This window comes from Solanum lycopersicum, chromosome 9 (assembly GCF_036512215.1).
Source record: "Solanum lycopersicum chromosome 9, SLM_r2.1".
NCBI classification, from domain to species: Eukaryota; Viridiplantae; Streptophyta; class Magnoliopsida; order Solanales; family Solanaceae; genus Solanum; species Solanum lycopersicum.
In genome coordinates, this window is record NC_090808.1 from 53,840,316 (window position 1) to 53,854,423 (window position 14,108).

A 14,108-nucleotide genomic window follows, 5' to 3' on the forward strand; every position below is an offset into this window, starting at 1 on the left:
ATAGCCTGCACTCCTTCGGCAGCGGCGGGCAGTCATCTTCCAGCGGCGGGCAGGGCACTTACGAGCGGGATCGTCCAATTTGTCAAATCTGTCAGAAAATATGACACACCGCTGTTCGTTGCTGGTTTCGGTATGAGGAGAGCCGACATAGTGATAACCGTGCCAATTATGCATCTCAAGCCGGCCCCTTCTCTGCATGGCTGTTGGATACTGGGCCAACATGCACGTTACTTCTGATCTATCCAAGCTTAACGCTCCAAATCCATATCATGGATCCAATGGTATTACTGTTGGCAACGGTGTGTCCCTTAATATTTCTCACACTGGCACGGGTACCATTAAAACCCCCACCGCTATCTTTCACCTAGGTAACCTTACCCACGTCTCTTCTATTAAAACCAATCTCCTTTCAGTTCACCAATTCACAATAGACAATAATTGCTCACTCTTGTTCACCTCTAATGATTTTCAGATCCTAGATAATACTACCAAAAGAGTAATTTTTCAGGGCCCCTGTGAAAGCCGGTATCTTTAAACCCAAAACTTTTCAGGCTACCATACTACCAAATACACCCCTTCTCGATAGTGAACCAACAACCTACTCTGTTGCCTCAAAAAATGCTTATTGGAGTCATGCTATGGATGACGAGTTTAAGGCTTTGACTGATCAAAAAACTTGGCTTCTTGTACCTAAGCCCCATGGGCGGCACCCAGTGGGTTGTAAATGGGTGTACAAAATTAAACACAATGCAGTTGGCAGTATTTCCAGGTACAAGGCTCGTTTGGTTTCTAAAGGCTACAATCAGAAGTATGGGCTTGATTACTCCGAGACATTGAGTCCTGTTATTCGGCAGGAAACCATTCGCCTGGTACTGTCACTCATCGTGCGCAACAATTGGCTCATCAATCAGTTGGATGTTTCCAATGCTTTTCTTCATGGCATGCTTGATGAAACTATCTACATGACGCAACCACCAGGCTATGTTGATCCCCGCTTCCCTCAACATGTTTGCAAACTCCAGAAGTCTTTGTATGGGCTCAAGCAAGCCCCCCGTGCTTGGTACACACGTCTAAAAACGTTATTTCAGGGACTCGGCTTTACGTGTTGCGTACACGACACGAGTCTGTTTACTCGACATTCAGCACACGGTACAATCATTCTTCTTGTCTATGTAGATGATATCATTATTACAGTCTCTACTGCAGCTCTCATTCAGGATGTCACTCGAGCTATGCATACTACCTTCAAAATGAAGGACCTTGGCCCGTTACATTATTTTTTGGGAATGGAGGTTTCTCGGACAGGCAGCGGCTTGTTTCTTCATCAATCAAAATATGCTCGAGATCTGTTGCAGAAAGCTGGACTGGAAAAATGCACCAGTCAACCAACACCGATGGCAGTCTCTTCGTCTACGAATGGAGTCGACACCCCCTTTGCCGATATCACCCACTTCCGCAGTCTCATTGGGGCTCTACAGTATCTGGCCATTACACGTCCTGACATCTAGTTTGCTGTCAATCGAGTTGCTCAGCGCATGCATCAACCAAGTGAACATGATTACCATTGTCTAAAACGCATTCTCAGGTACATTTTTGGCACTATTGGTCGTGGTTTACTCATTCGACCCGAGGACTTGGAGCTTCGGGGGTTCTCAGATTCAGATTGGGCGAATGATAAAAATGACAGAAAATCTACATCGGGGTTTCTCATTTTTTTGGGGCCGAACCTGATCTCCTGGTGTACAAAAAAACAACCCAAGGTCTCTCGGTCCTCGACTGAAACTGAATACCGTGCCCTTGCTCTTCTCGCTGCTGAGACCATGTGGGTCACATATATTCTTCGCGAACTTTGCGCCACTCACACTGTTCCTGCTCTCTATTGTGACAACAAATCAACCATCTGTGTGGACAAGAATTTCGTCCTACACACCAGAATGAAGCATGTTGATACTGATTCTCTCTTTGTTCGCGATGAAGTTCAGGCCGGCACCATGACTGTGCAGTATGTGCCCACTGAAGAACAACCGGCTGATATTCTCACCAAGCCTCTCCCGAGCCGACAGCACGATTACCTCAGTTCCAAGCTTCCGTTCACTTCCGCTCAGCTCAGCTTGAGGGGGGATAATAATAGATAGTATTAAATAAATAGTATTATATAATATTAGTATTTACTGTGTACTAATCCTAGTCCTATTAGGATTAATACTCCTTAATCCTAGTCCTATTAGGATTAGTACTCCTTCCTATATCTCCTATATATATCTCCCATGTATTCCCTTATTAGGTTAACACTTCAATACAATCAATATTCCTTCAAAAATCTTTAAAGGACCATAGTTATGGGTTTATTCTATTCCGAGGAATCCAAGACAAAATTGATTAGTTACGCAGATGCAGAATATTTATCTGATCTGCATAAAGCTCTATCTCAAGCACACTATGTGTTTGCATTTGGAGGCACAACAATATCCTGGTGATCAATTAAGCAAACAAATGTTTCTATGCGGAAATAAAAGTCCTCCATGAAGCAAGTCGAAAGTGTGTCTGGTTGAGATAAACGACACACCATATTCAAGAAATGTGTGGTTTTTCTTTGAAACAGAATATATCAACCACAATGTACGAAGATTGGAGACATCATCACAAGAAATTAAGTGATGTTTTAATCAGGGGAGTATAATACGCGTTGCACTCTTTTTTCCTTGACCGATGTTTTTTCCCACTGGATTTTCCGGGCAAGGTTTTTTAATGAGGCAACAAATAATGCGTATCAAAAGATATGTGTACTCTTTTTCCTTCACTTGAATTTTTTCCCACAGGGTTTTTTCCTAGTAAGGTTTTAACAAAGCACAATATTTATGGACATCCAAGGGGATGTGTTATAAATCCATTGAATGAGTGAATAGTCCATAAAGTAAGTACATGAACAACGATCCATATTCACTAGGTTTCATGAACCTTTTTGGATAAGAATGTATCTATTTGTTATGGTACTTAATATGGTGACTTTTGGAGTGATTTCTCAACCTATAAATAGGGTTGTTCATTCACTATTGTATGATATACATATGAGACTTACATACACTTGAATAAGAAGAAAATTCCCCTTCTTCTATCTACTTCTCTTGTCTTCTTCTCTTTATAATTATATTCTTATGAGCTTGATTTTATAACATCAACTAGTTTTTTTTGTTTATAAAAAAATAGTCATTTCAATTAATGATAAGATTTGTTAGAAAAAATAAAAGGCAAGTGAGTTACAGTTAATCGAATTTATTTTCTTAAAGCTGAAATATCTAGGCGATGTGTTACTACAAATATATAATCTGCTTAGGGTTGGGGTATAAATGAGGACAATTTAGAGGGTTTTCTCTTATAAATATTACTCCCTCCATTTCAAATTAATTGAACTGTTATTTTTTATTTTTCAAATTAACTTAAATGTTCAACTTTCAAGACTAATTTTGGAATATTTTTTCAATTTTACCCTTGATTAGTTAGTATTCATCAATTATTAAGTAATGTTTAGTTACTTCAATCATAAATTTAACAATAATTTATAAAGATAAAAATGAAAATTTATATCTAATTTATATCTTTATCTTCTTTTCTATGTGCAACATCTTAACAAATCAATTAATTTAAAACGAAGAAAGTACTTATAAAGAAAGAAGGCTAAAAGACTAGTATCTTGTTCCGTAGAATTTTTTTAATGTCATTCATTCTAAAAGAGGCTTCTTTTATAGGTCATGAAAAATTGAATTCTCGCATTAATGTGAAATGATTTGATGCTTTACACTAAAAAGGCTATTTAGTAACATGTGTCGATACTCTGGTATTTCGCCTAAAATTAACTTAGAGTAACTAGGCGCAAAACTTAAAAGATTGATCGTTGAAGTACTAAATGGCCATAAAATTTGAATAGAATTTAGTTAGAAAATTTAAAAAGCTATATTAATCTCTTTTTTTTTAGTTAAAAAATATGAAAGCTAAAAGGATAAAAATATTTTAAAAGGTAAAATAACATAAAAAGAATCTCCTTATGACTAAATTTTGGCTAAATTTTCTCGCTGAAAAACTTTTTTCGCTTAATTATTGATCTTATCATAATTATTATGAAAGTATCTAGAAGTAACTAGGCACAAGACTCGAGATTGTATTAGGGATGGAATGAGTGATGACGGTGTAATAGAACGTATATTATTGATTTTGACTAATTAGGTGTTCAACTCCTTAATTATGTATATGACAGCGAATGCAAGCACTCACAATCTTTTACACAGCTTGTAAATTTGGAACTATATATAAGACAACTAATGTGAGTGCACAAACGGTCTTTGACTCGACTCATCTACTTTCTTCTTTTTTTTGACAATAAACTATTTTTTAATACATATACAAAAATGTTATCGCTAATTTTAAATTCTAGTTGGACTTTTGCTTCACTATTGCAACTTTTTTTTGTCCTTATGTTTTAAAGAAAAAGCCTTAGTCATGGTGTTAACTCGGATTTTGCGCTTGCTATTGCTTATTTTAGTGCTTAATTATTAAGATTATTGATAGGATGATCCATAATATGGGTTTCTATAAAAATTTCCTAAAAAATGATTTTTAAAAAATTAAATGGATCTCTTATTTATTTTTTAGTATTTAATATGAAAAAATATATATTAGTTTAACCGTATTTGTATATTACCTATCCAAAAAATTATGGAGGTGGATAGGAATGAAAAGTAAGGGTTCAATGATAACACCGGGTGGGATGATCAAGGGGCAAGGGTTGGGTGTTGGGTGGAAGTGGATGGATTGGATTGAGGAGAACACTAATACTAACATATTTTCATTACTTTTATTAGAAAAAAGTCATTTTTCTTATTTTTAAAAAGTTTGTTTTCCTCGAGAAAATTTTTGAGCCAAATATAAAAAAAATTGGAAAACATTTTCTCCATACAAACACACCCATGTCCATTTCAGCAAATAAAAAAAGATTTATTATAATATAATTTTAATTAAATTATTATATAAAATAGTACTTATTAATATCTAAATTTACATTTGCAAATATGGGTGATAAAGTTATAATTTTTAAATAAATTCCTTGTAAATATTTTCTTAAAGGGAAGTAACGTGAAAGGGAAGGAGTAAAATGTAGGAGAACCACTTCTTTCCTCCAATGAAGTGCCTAACGAATGAATTAGTAAAATGCTTTTAAATATGCACTAGCTAATTACGTACTATTCTCTGTTACTAATTAGTTGTTCACTTTTAAATTGACATATTTATTAAGAAAGTAATTATTAATATATTGTGTTTATCATTTTTATTCTTTTTTGATTAGTCAAAATGAACAAATAGAAATAACTATAAAAAATTGACAAATAAATAGTGACAGAAGAAGTAAGGAGTTGTTCAACCATTATAAATGGTACCTTTGTTACGGGGATAATGCACAAGTGTCCCCTCAATCTATGCTCGAAATTTCAGACTTATATTATATTAAGGTCCTATTATAAGTTCATAGTTTTTAAGTTTATGATTTGAATTGTTGAAAACATTAACTTTGTCGAGCTTATGACTTTTATGGTACCTTATCTCATTGCGTGCTATATATACGCCTTTTTGTTTCATTTAGAAGTCTCAGAGGCAACAATTTTTTTGTTCAACATGCATTTTAGTGGTGAAATGATACCTTCATATTGAAAATCTATGACAATACAGCAGACTATTTAATTTCCTGTTTATGGGGATTGAAAAGGGTGTTGTTCTTCAGGAAACTAGGGTTTTCTATGATCCTCAATTGGATGCAAGAAGATGCTCATAGGTATAGTGTTCTATTCCTTTTTTTGAAAAAAGAAATTGTCGTGCAAAAGTAAATTTACACTCATTCTGTTTTGGTGCCATGATAAATTTGTTAGACTAATTTGTTGTCTTGCCTTCATTTTTTTGTGCCTTTTTAGTGCATCGAGTCAATACAAATCTTTTCTATCTCTAAATCAGGGCATCACATTTACAAAGATTAGCTCTGGCAAACATGTATTCTTTTTTTAAAAAAAATTGGCATGACTGTACATTGACATGTTACAAGTAAGATGCCCCAAATCATGGAGTCAACTATATATGCTTTTGTTATGTTAGATTGCTTACATCACATAGACTTGTGTGAGCGCGGGTGTTTGTAGATCATATTGTCTTTTAAATGTTCCAAATTATCATTTAAAGAGGTAAAACAAAACACTGAAGAAATAGAGAGATGTATGACATTAGCTATCAAAATAAAGCAACTACATCTTATGAGAAAATGTAAAGAGGTTCTGAATTTTCATTTATGGGCATATGGGTTTGGAAGATATGGATAATATATGATATTGATGAACTCCTCGATATGCATATTCAATTGTTCTTACACGATAAAGAGCATTATTTCATGAGTTCTACTTCACTTCGCACCTCAGCAACCAATTTTTAAAATCTGGACTTTTGTTGCTCTAGATAGAATTGGTATTAGTTGATTATGTCTTCATCTGTAGGTCATACCATATGTTTTTCACCTTATAAAGAAAATGAAAGATGATAACACATGCTATTACATGACTCCTTGAAGTGAAGGATAATTTTTGGTACTGCATTATATAAAGTGTGTTAGTATGATTTGTTGCTTGGTTTTTGTACCAAATCCACCTTGATTTGGGATTTATATCCTTTAGACATTAATACATCATTCATGTTTGATTGTCATTTATTTTGATAGTGTGGTGAATTGAAATTTTAATGTTTGTGTTCTCCTTAAAGTTGTTACACTCACCAAGTTCTTGACATTTTGATCAATGAATTATGTTATGTTAGTTTGTTGGAGAAATTGCTTAAGGGATCAGACGTACTGTATAAGATATATGAAGCTTATGTGGATGTAAATGAATGTTATTAAAAAACCTTTGTTGCATCAATCATTTTTATTATGTTTTATTTATTTTCTATGAGTTTGTCAATTTATTTTTCGCTGCTTTACTGTAGAATCCATGTGTTACTGTGTGCTTTATTCTTCACCCTATCTTCCTCCGTTTCTTGATTGTGTAGTTTTATACACATTTGCCTGCTTAGTTAGTATTTAGAAGATAATGTTTATTTACATTCCTCAAACACATGAACCATTTACAACAACACCATAGTAGGTACACCATCAATCACAACACCAAGCACACCTATGAGGACTCATGCCTCCACACCATACTCATTTGGGAAATAGGTTCTTTGAGTTTGAGTATATTAAGTTAATTCAAGATTCGTTTCCGTTAATGTTATCGTGTCGGAACGTGACACTCCGATCCCATATACCGTGTCGGAACGTGACACGCCAATCCCATAATATCGTGTCGAAACGTGACACTCCGATTCAATTATCTCATTATTTTATTTCAGCAAGCCTTCTTTATTCAAGGCGTCATTTTAATAGAGAGGGTTCAAGATTAGGAATTCAACACTCTCATAATTTTAAGCCAACTACAAACCACACAATCAAAACATACAACCACACAATCAAATACGTAGGAGACTCTACAATATCACTCAATACATATCAATCGCTATTTAGAGTTTATCTATCAAATAAAAATAAACCATAACCTACCACCACCGAAGAATCGAAGTCAAGCAACTACTTCTCTAATGCCTTTCCTTTCCTTATTGCCTCCGAACCCTTCCAATCTATCAAATATATATATATATATAAGGTGTAAGTTCACAAGGTCATAAAAATTCCGATTATTCTGTGTCCAGCCTATACCCATCAATTCACCTAATTCTATAATCAATCTCTTAAAGTTTAAGCCTAATGGTAAGTCATAATTTCTCCAATTACCACAAATTTAATGAAATTTAAACAGTATAATAAACCAAATATTTAATTACCTATCTCAATATATTCACAAGTAATCTATAATCTTAGATCAAAACATTAATACCAGAAGCTTGAAGCACTGTAATGAAACCAGCGCAGGGCAACACCAAACGGTGCAGTGTGCACTTATACGTGCACTTTTCAACCAAAACTCCTCAACATGCATGTTGCCACCATTTGTATATAATAATATTAATAATAACAATATGACCTTACCTTAATTCTCCTTCAGTTATCAATATTAGTGCATTAAGAAGTCTTAAAACAATGCCAAGAACACAACTCACGTGAATAAATAAATAACGTTTTAATTCATTTTAATGCATTAACACTAATAAAAAATACCAATTGGTATTGTATAATCACTGTAACCTTAAGTTTTTAAAGTAACAAATTCCTAAACAAACATATCATATTCCTTAACTTTCAAATTCTTGGCCAATACTATATCGTAATTATCTTCTACAATTTATTAACAATATAAACTAAGATGATTAATTCACAAGCTGCCCATAAATTGTAACTTCAATTCTTATTAATTAGTTTAACATTATAATAAAACTTTAGTTCGTCAATTCAATGATTTCCAACCAACATATACAATAACAATAATTCTCACCATAATAATAAAGAAATTAATGGCAACCGACTATAAGTATTTATCACATAAATTTGGAATTGGCTTGGATTTACCTGTGCTCTTAGTAACAAGCTGGTCGGCGGCGCTACGAACAAGAAGAAGAGGGCATGCTGCCTCTCTTTAATAATAAATAATAATAACAATCGTTATTATTTAACTAATTAATTAATTTTCATTATTAATTATATAAATGGGTATAAATTATATGGGGATAAATTATGGGTTACTAAATATTAAATCCTACTAATTTTAATGTTATATTCTTTAACCACCAACTAAATAAGTTATTAAAAATACCTCATTATTTCTATAATTGTAGTTATGAATAGTCCAAAACACCCATTTAAATCTATCGGAAAAGTATTTTATCAAATAAAAAGCTCTAGTACTCAAAATGACTAAAAGAGTCGTTACAATAGATACCAATTTACCCATCGTTCGTCCTCGAACGATCAAAAAGAAAGGCGAGGGCTAGAAAGAGTACCTGAATCTGTAAAAAGACGTGGATATCTTTCTTGCATATCAACCTCACTCTCCCAAGTGGACTCTTCAATTGGCCGATTCTTCCACTGAACCTTGATAGATGTAATCTCCTTTGATCTCAACTTGCGGACCTCCCTATCAAGAATAGCAAAAGGCTCCTCCTCATAAGACAGATTCTCATCAAGAAGAACTGAATCCCAACGAATAATGTAGTTTCCATCACCATGGTATTTTTCAGCATAGACACATGAAATACCGGGTGCACTCCTGACAGTCTTGGAGGCAAGACTAATTCATAGGCCACCTCCCCCACACGCTTAAGTACTTCAAATGGTCCAATATACCTCGGACTAAGCTTACCTCGCTTACCAAACCGCATCACACCTTTCATGGGTGAAACCTTCAGCAAGACTTGCTCACCCTTTATAAAATCCAAGTCTCTAACCTTTCGATCTGCATATTCCTTCTGCCTACTCTGAGCTGCTAAAAGCTTTTGTTGAATAAATTTCACTTTCTCTAATGATTCCCTCAGAAGATCAGTACCTCAAGGTCTAATCTCAAATGCATCAAGCCAAACAATGGGGGACCTACATCTCCTCCCATACAATGCCTCAAATGGGGCCATATCAATACTCGAATGATAGTTATTGTTGTACGAAAACTCTGCTAAGGGTAAGAATGTGCCTTAATGACCACCAAATTCTATCACACATGCACGAAGCATATCCTCCAACACTTGAATCGTTCGCTCAGACTGACCATCGGTCTGAGGGTGAAATGCAGTACTAAGATCCAACCTAGTACCTAATTCAGCATGTAATGTCCTCCAAAACTTAGAAGTAAATTGCGTACCTCTATCTGATATGATGGAAAGTGGAACTCCATGCAATCGAACAATTCCTGAGATGTAGAGTTTGGCTAACTTCTCTGCATTGTAAGTCATCTTGACCGGAATGAAGTGAGCAGACTTAGTTAACCTGTCAACAATTACCCAAATAAAATCAAACTTACCCAATGTCTTTGGAAGACCAACTACAAAATCTATTGCAATTCTTTCCCACTTCCATTCAGGAATGGGCATTCTTTGAAGTGTTCCTCCAGGCCTCAGGTGTTCATACTTTACCTGCTGACAATTCGGGCATTGGGCAACAAAATCAACAATGTCACGCTTCATTCTACTCCACCAAAAATGTTGCTTTAGATCACGATACATCTTGGTTGCACCAGGATGTATGGAATACCTCGAACTATGAGCCTCTATAAGAATAGTGTGAGTCAAACCATCAACACGAGGCACATATACTCTTCCCTTAATTCTCAAGACGCCTTCCTCATAAATTATTGCCTCTTTAGCCTCTCCTCTCAATACCATATCTCGAATTCGGCTCAGCTTCTCATCAGCAAACTGTTTTTCCTTAATATTGTCAAGAAAGGAAGATCTTGCCTCTACAGAGGCCAAAAATCCTCTTTTCTCTAGTACTTCTAGCCTCATAAAGTCATTAGCCAGAGTCTCAACCTCTCTAGCCAATGGGCGTCTAAAAACCAGTAAGTGGGCTAAACTACCCATGCTCCCTACTTTTCTACTTAAGGCATCTGCCACAACATTAGCTTTTCCAGGGTGATATAAAATAGTAATATCATAATCTTTCAATAATCCATCCACCTTCTCTGCCTCAAATTTAAATCCTTCTGAGTAAAGACATATTGTAGACTACGATGATCTGTGTAAACTTCACACTTGACCCCATATAGATAATGTCTCCATTGCTTTAATGCAAATACAACTGCAGCCAACTCCAAATCATGGGTCAGATAGTTATGTTCATGCACTTTCAATTGCCTCGAAGCATAAGCAATTACATTCCTCTCCTGCATTAGCAATGCACCCAAACCAGAATAAGATGCATCACAATAAACAATAAAATTCTTACCTTCCACTGGCAAGGTAAGAATTGGTGCAGTAGTCAACAAGGTCTTGAGTTTCTGGAAACTTTCTTCACATTCATCCGACCATACAAATGGAACATTCTGCTTAGTCAAATTTGTCAGCTGCGAAGCAATAGAAGAAAACCCCTTGACGAATCGACGGTAGTAGCTAGCTAAACCAACAAAGCTCCTTACCTCTGTAACATTAGTAGGTATTACCCAACTCTCTGCTTTAATCTTAGAAGGATCCACCATAACTCCATCCTTAGAAACCATGTGTCCCAAGAAGGACACTGAATCTAGCCAAAACTCACACTTGGAGAATTTGGCATAAAGCCTTTTATCCCTTAACAACTCCAATACAATCCTCAAATTCTCCTCATGTTCTTTCCTGCTCTTTGAGTATATCAGTATATCATCAATGAATACAATAACAAAGAGGTCAAGATATGACTTAAAAATTATGTTCATCAGGCTCATAAAAGCAGCAGGGGCATTCGTAAGCCCAAAAGACATTACTAAAAATTCATAATGCTCATACCTAGTTCGAAAAGCAGTCTTTGGCACATCTGTTGCCCGTATTTTCAATTGATGATAACCGGATCTCAAATCAATTTTAGAGAAGACACAAGCACCTTGTAACTGATCGAACAAATCATCAATGCGAGGAATGGGATACTTGTTCTTAATAGTTATCTTATTCAGCTGCTTGTAGTCTATGCACATCCGAAAACTTCCATCTTTCTTCTTCACAAATAAAACAGGAGCACCCCAAGGGGATGCACTCGGTATAATAAAACTTTTACCTAACAACTCCTGAAGTTGGGCCTTTAACTCCCTTAACTCGGCTGGAGCTATTCTATAAGGGGGAATGGAAATGGAGCGAGTACTTGGCTCCAAATCAATACAAAAATCAATATCCCTATCCGGTGGCATACCAGGAAGGTCTGCAGGAAACACATCCAGAAACTCACGAACTATCGAAACAGACTCGATCGAAGGTACTTAGGAAGTATCATCTCTGAGATGTGCCAAAAAAGCTAAACAACCCTTACTCATCATCTTCTTAGCACAAAGAAAAGAGATAATACGAACTGGAGTGGAAATATAGTCACCCTCCCACACTAGCAGATCTGTCCCAGGCTTGGCCAATGTCACAATTTTAGCATTACAATCTAGGATTGCAAAATTTGGAAGTCATACCCAGAATTACATCAAAATCAACCATCTTTAGAATAATCAAATCTACATAAGTATTGCTCCCCACAAAAGTCACAAGGCAAGACCTATACACCTTCTCAACTATCACAGACTCACCTACAAGAGTAGAGACACGAATAGGCATATCAAGCAAATCACAATATAAATCAAGACCAGTAGCAAATGAGGAAGATACATATGAAAAGGTGGATCCAAGATCAAACAATACAAAATCCATGCAATCACAGACCAAAAGAGTACCTGTGATGACAGCATCAGATGTATCTGTTTCAGACCTCCCGGGGAAAGCATAACAATGAGCCCTATCACCTGTCTGTCCATTGCACCTACCAAGCTGCGCTGCAGAAGTTCCAACTTGCCCGCCACCCCGACTGAATTGGTGACCACCATTACCTTGGCCACTATGTCCTCCAGAATAGCGGCCTCTACCATGATCACCTCTACCTCTAACTACTGGGGGTCTGTAACTCTGTTTTGGAAAATATTTCCTAATATATCCAGCCTCTCCACATCCATAACAATTCCTGGAGTCAAGTATAGGTCTCTGTGCAAATGACGAAGTCTGGAGATAACCTCCAAACTCAGAAAAAGGCTGACTGGCCTGCGACGGACCCCCAGCTGAAGCCTGCAATGAAGACTGAATAGGACGTGCTGGATAACCTCCTGAACTCTGCAACTCACCTCCCTTACAAAACTTCTTAAATGTAGATGTTGTGGTGAAGTCATCTGGCTTCACCCCCTCTACCTCTATCACAATATCAACAACTTCCTGAAAGGATTTTGCTGCAGCAGCTACCTGTAAGGCTGGAATCTGCAAATCTGACCTCAATCCTTTCACAAAGCGGCGAATCCGCTCTTGTGGACTGAAGCAAAGCTGAGTGGCATACCTGGATAGTGCACGAATTTTGGCCTCATAAGTAGCAACATACATCCTTCCTTGCTCTAGGCTCAGGAACTCATAAATAAGCTAGAAAAGGATGCTCAAGTAATAGGTGGTGCCTGTGCTGGTTGACACTCCACATACGACCGCCACCACATTTTGGCATCCCCTGAAACTGATAGGTCACAAACTCAACACCGAATCGTTCTACTATGTCCATCTTATGTAGCAGCTCATGACAATCAACTAGAATATCATAGGCATCTTCAGATTCAACACCCTTGAAGACTGGAGGTTTCAACTTTAAGAACTTAATGAAAGTTTATGATGATCACCTGTCATTATAGACCCTGTAGTCAATCAAAGAAACGTGCCTACTTCCAATGATGCATCCATGCGGGGAGCCACAACAGCTGCATGTTATACCCCCTGAACCTGAGGTGCTGGTGTAGAAAACACTGGAGGTGTCTGGCCTTGATCAGATAACCCGCTAAGATAAGTAAGAACATGATTAATCATCTCTGGGGTAGGCTGGGGTGATACTTCATTATCTTGAACCTGCTCATTTTCCCCTTTCTCACCCTAGCCTATGACGAAATAATTATGAAAAAATTATGTAAATACATGTTGACACCCAATTTTGACCCTCCCCGACAGGAATTAATTCATGAGTTTCTTAATTTTCAAACAATTTAGAATAATTAGTTCTATAAAATTAAAATACTTTCCAAAGTCATTTTGAGTAATCTTAGTCGATTTTTTTTATTATTTATAATTAGTAGTTTTATAGATATGATTGGTATATTTCATAATCATTTAAAAATCATATTAAAAGATTTTAATTTTAGTAAGTATTCTATTAAATTAGTTTGTTTTGGATTATTATAATATTTTTGAATCACTGGTTTGCAATTAGATTAATCATTTTATTTTGTTAAAATTAAGAAGTTGGTGAACTAATTATATTAATTCGTCTCATTTAGTTTTAGTCAAATTCACCAAGTAAATTCAGTTTGACTATCTTTTTTTTATTTCTTCTACTTTTATCATTTTTCAATTTTTTG

The 14,108-nt window shown here is 35.9% G+C and overlaps 1 protein-coding gene across 1 annotated transcript; it reads right to left on the reverse strand.

Annotated features, from left to right (window-relative positions):
- Positions 1 to 8,986: 8,986 nt before the first annotated feature.
- Positions 8,987 to 13,095, reverse strand: LOC138338581 (uncharacterized). The gene is made up of 7 exons (XM_069289557.1): positions 12,619 to 13,095; positions 12,405 to 12,477; positions 11,623 to 11,890; positions 11,139 to 11,334; positions 10,259 to 10,422; positions 9,870 to 9,994; positions 8,987 to 9,207 (listed from the first exon to the last, which is right to left on the reverse strand). Exons 1-7 carry the CDS (start codon positions 13,093 to 13,095, stop codon positions 8,987 to 8,989), a joined length of 1,524 nt encoding a protein of 507 aa, XP_069145658.1.
- Positions 13,096 to 14,108: the final 1,013 nt, after the last annotated feature.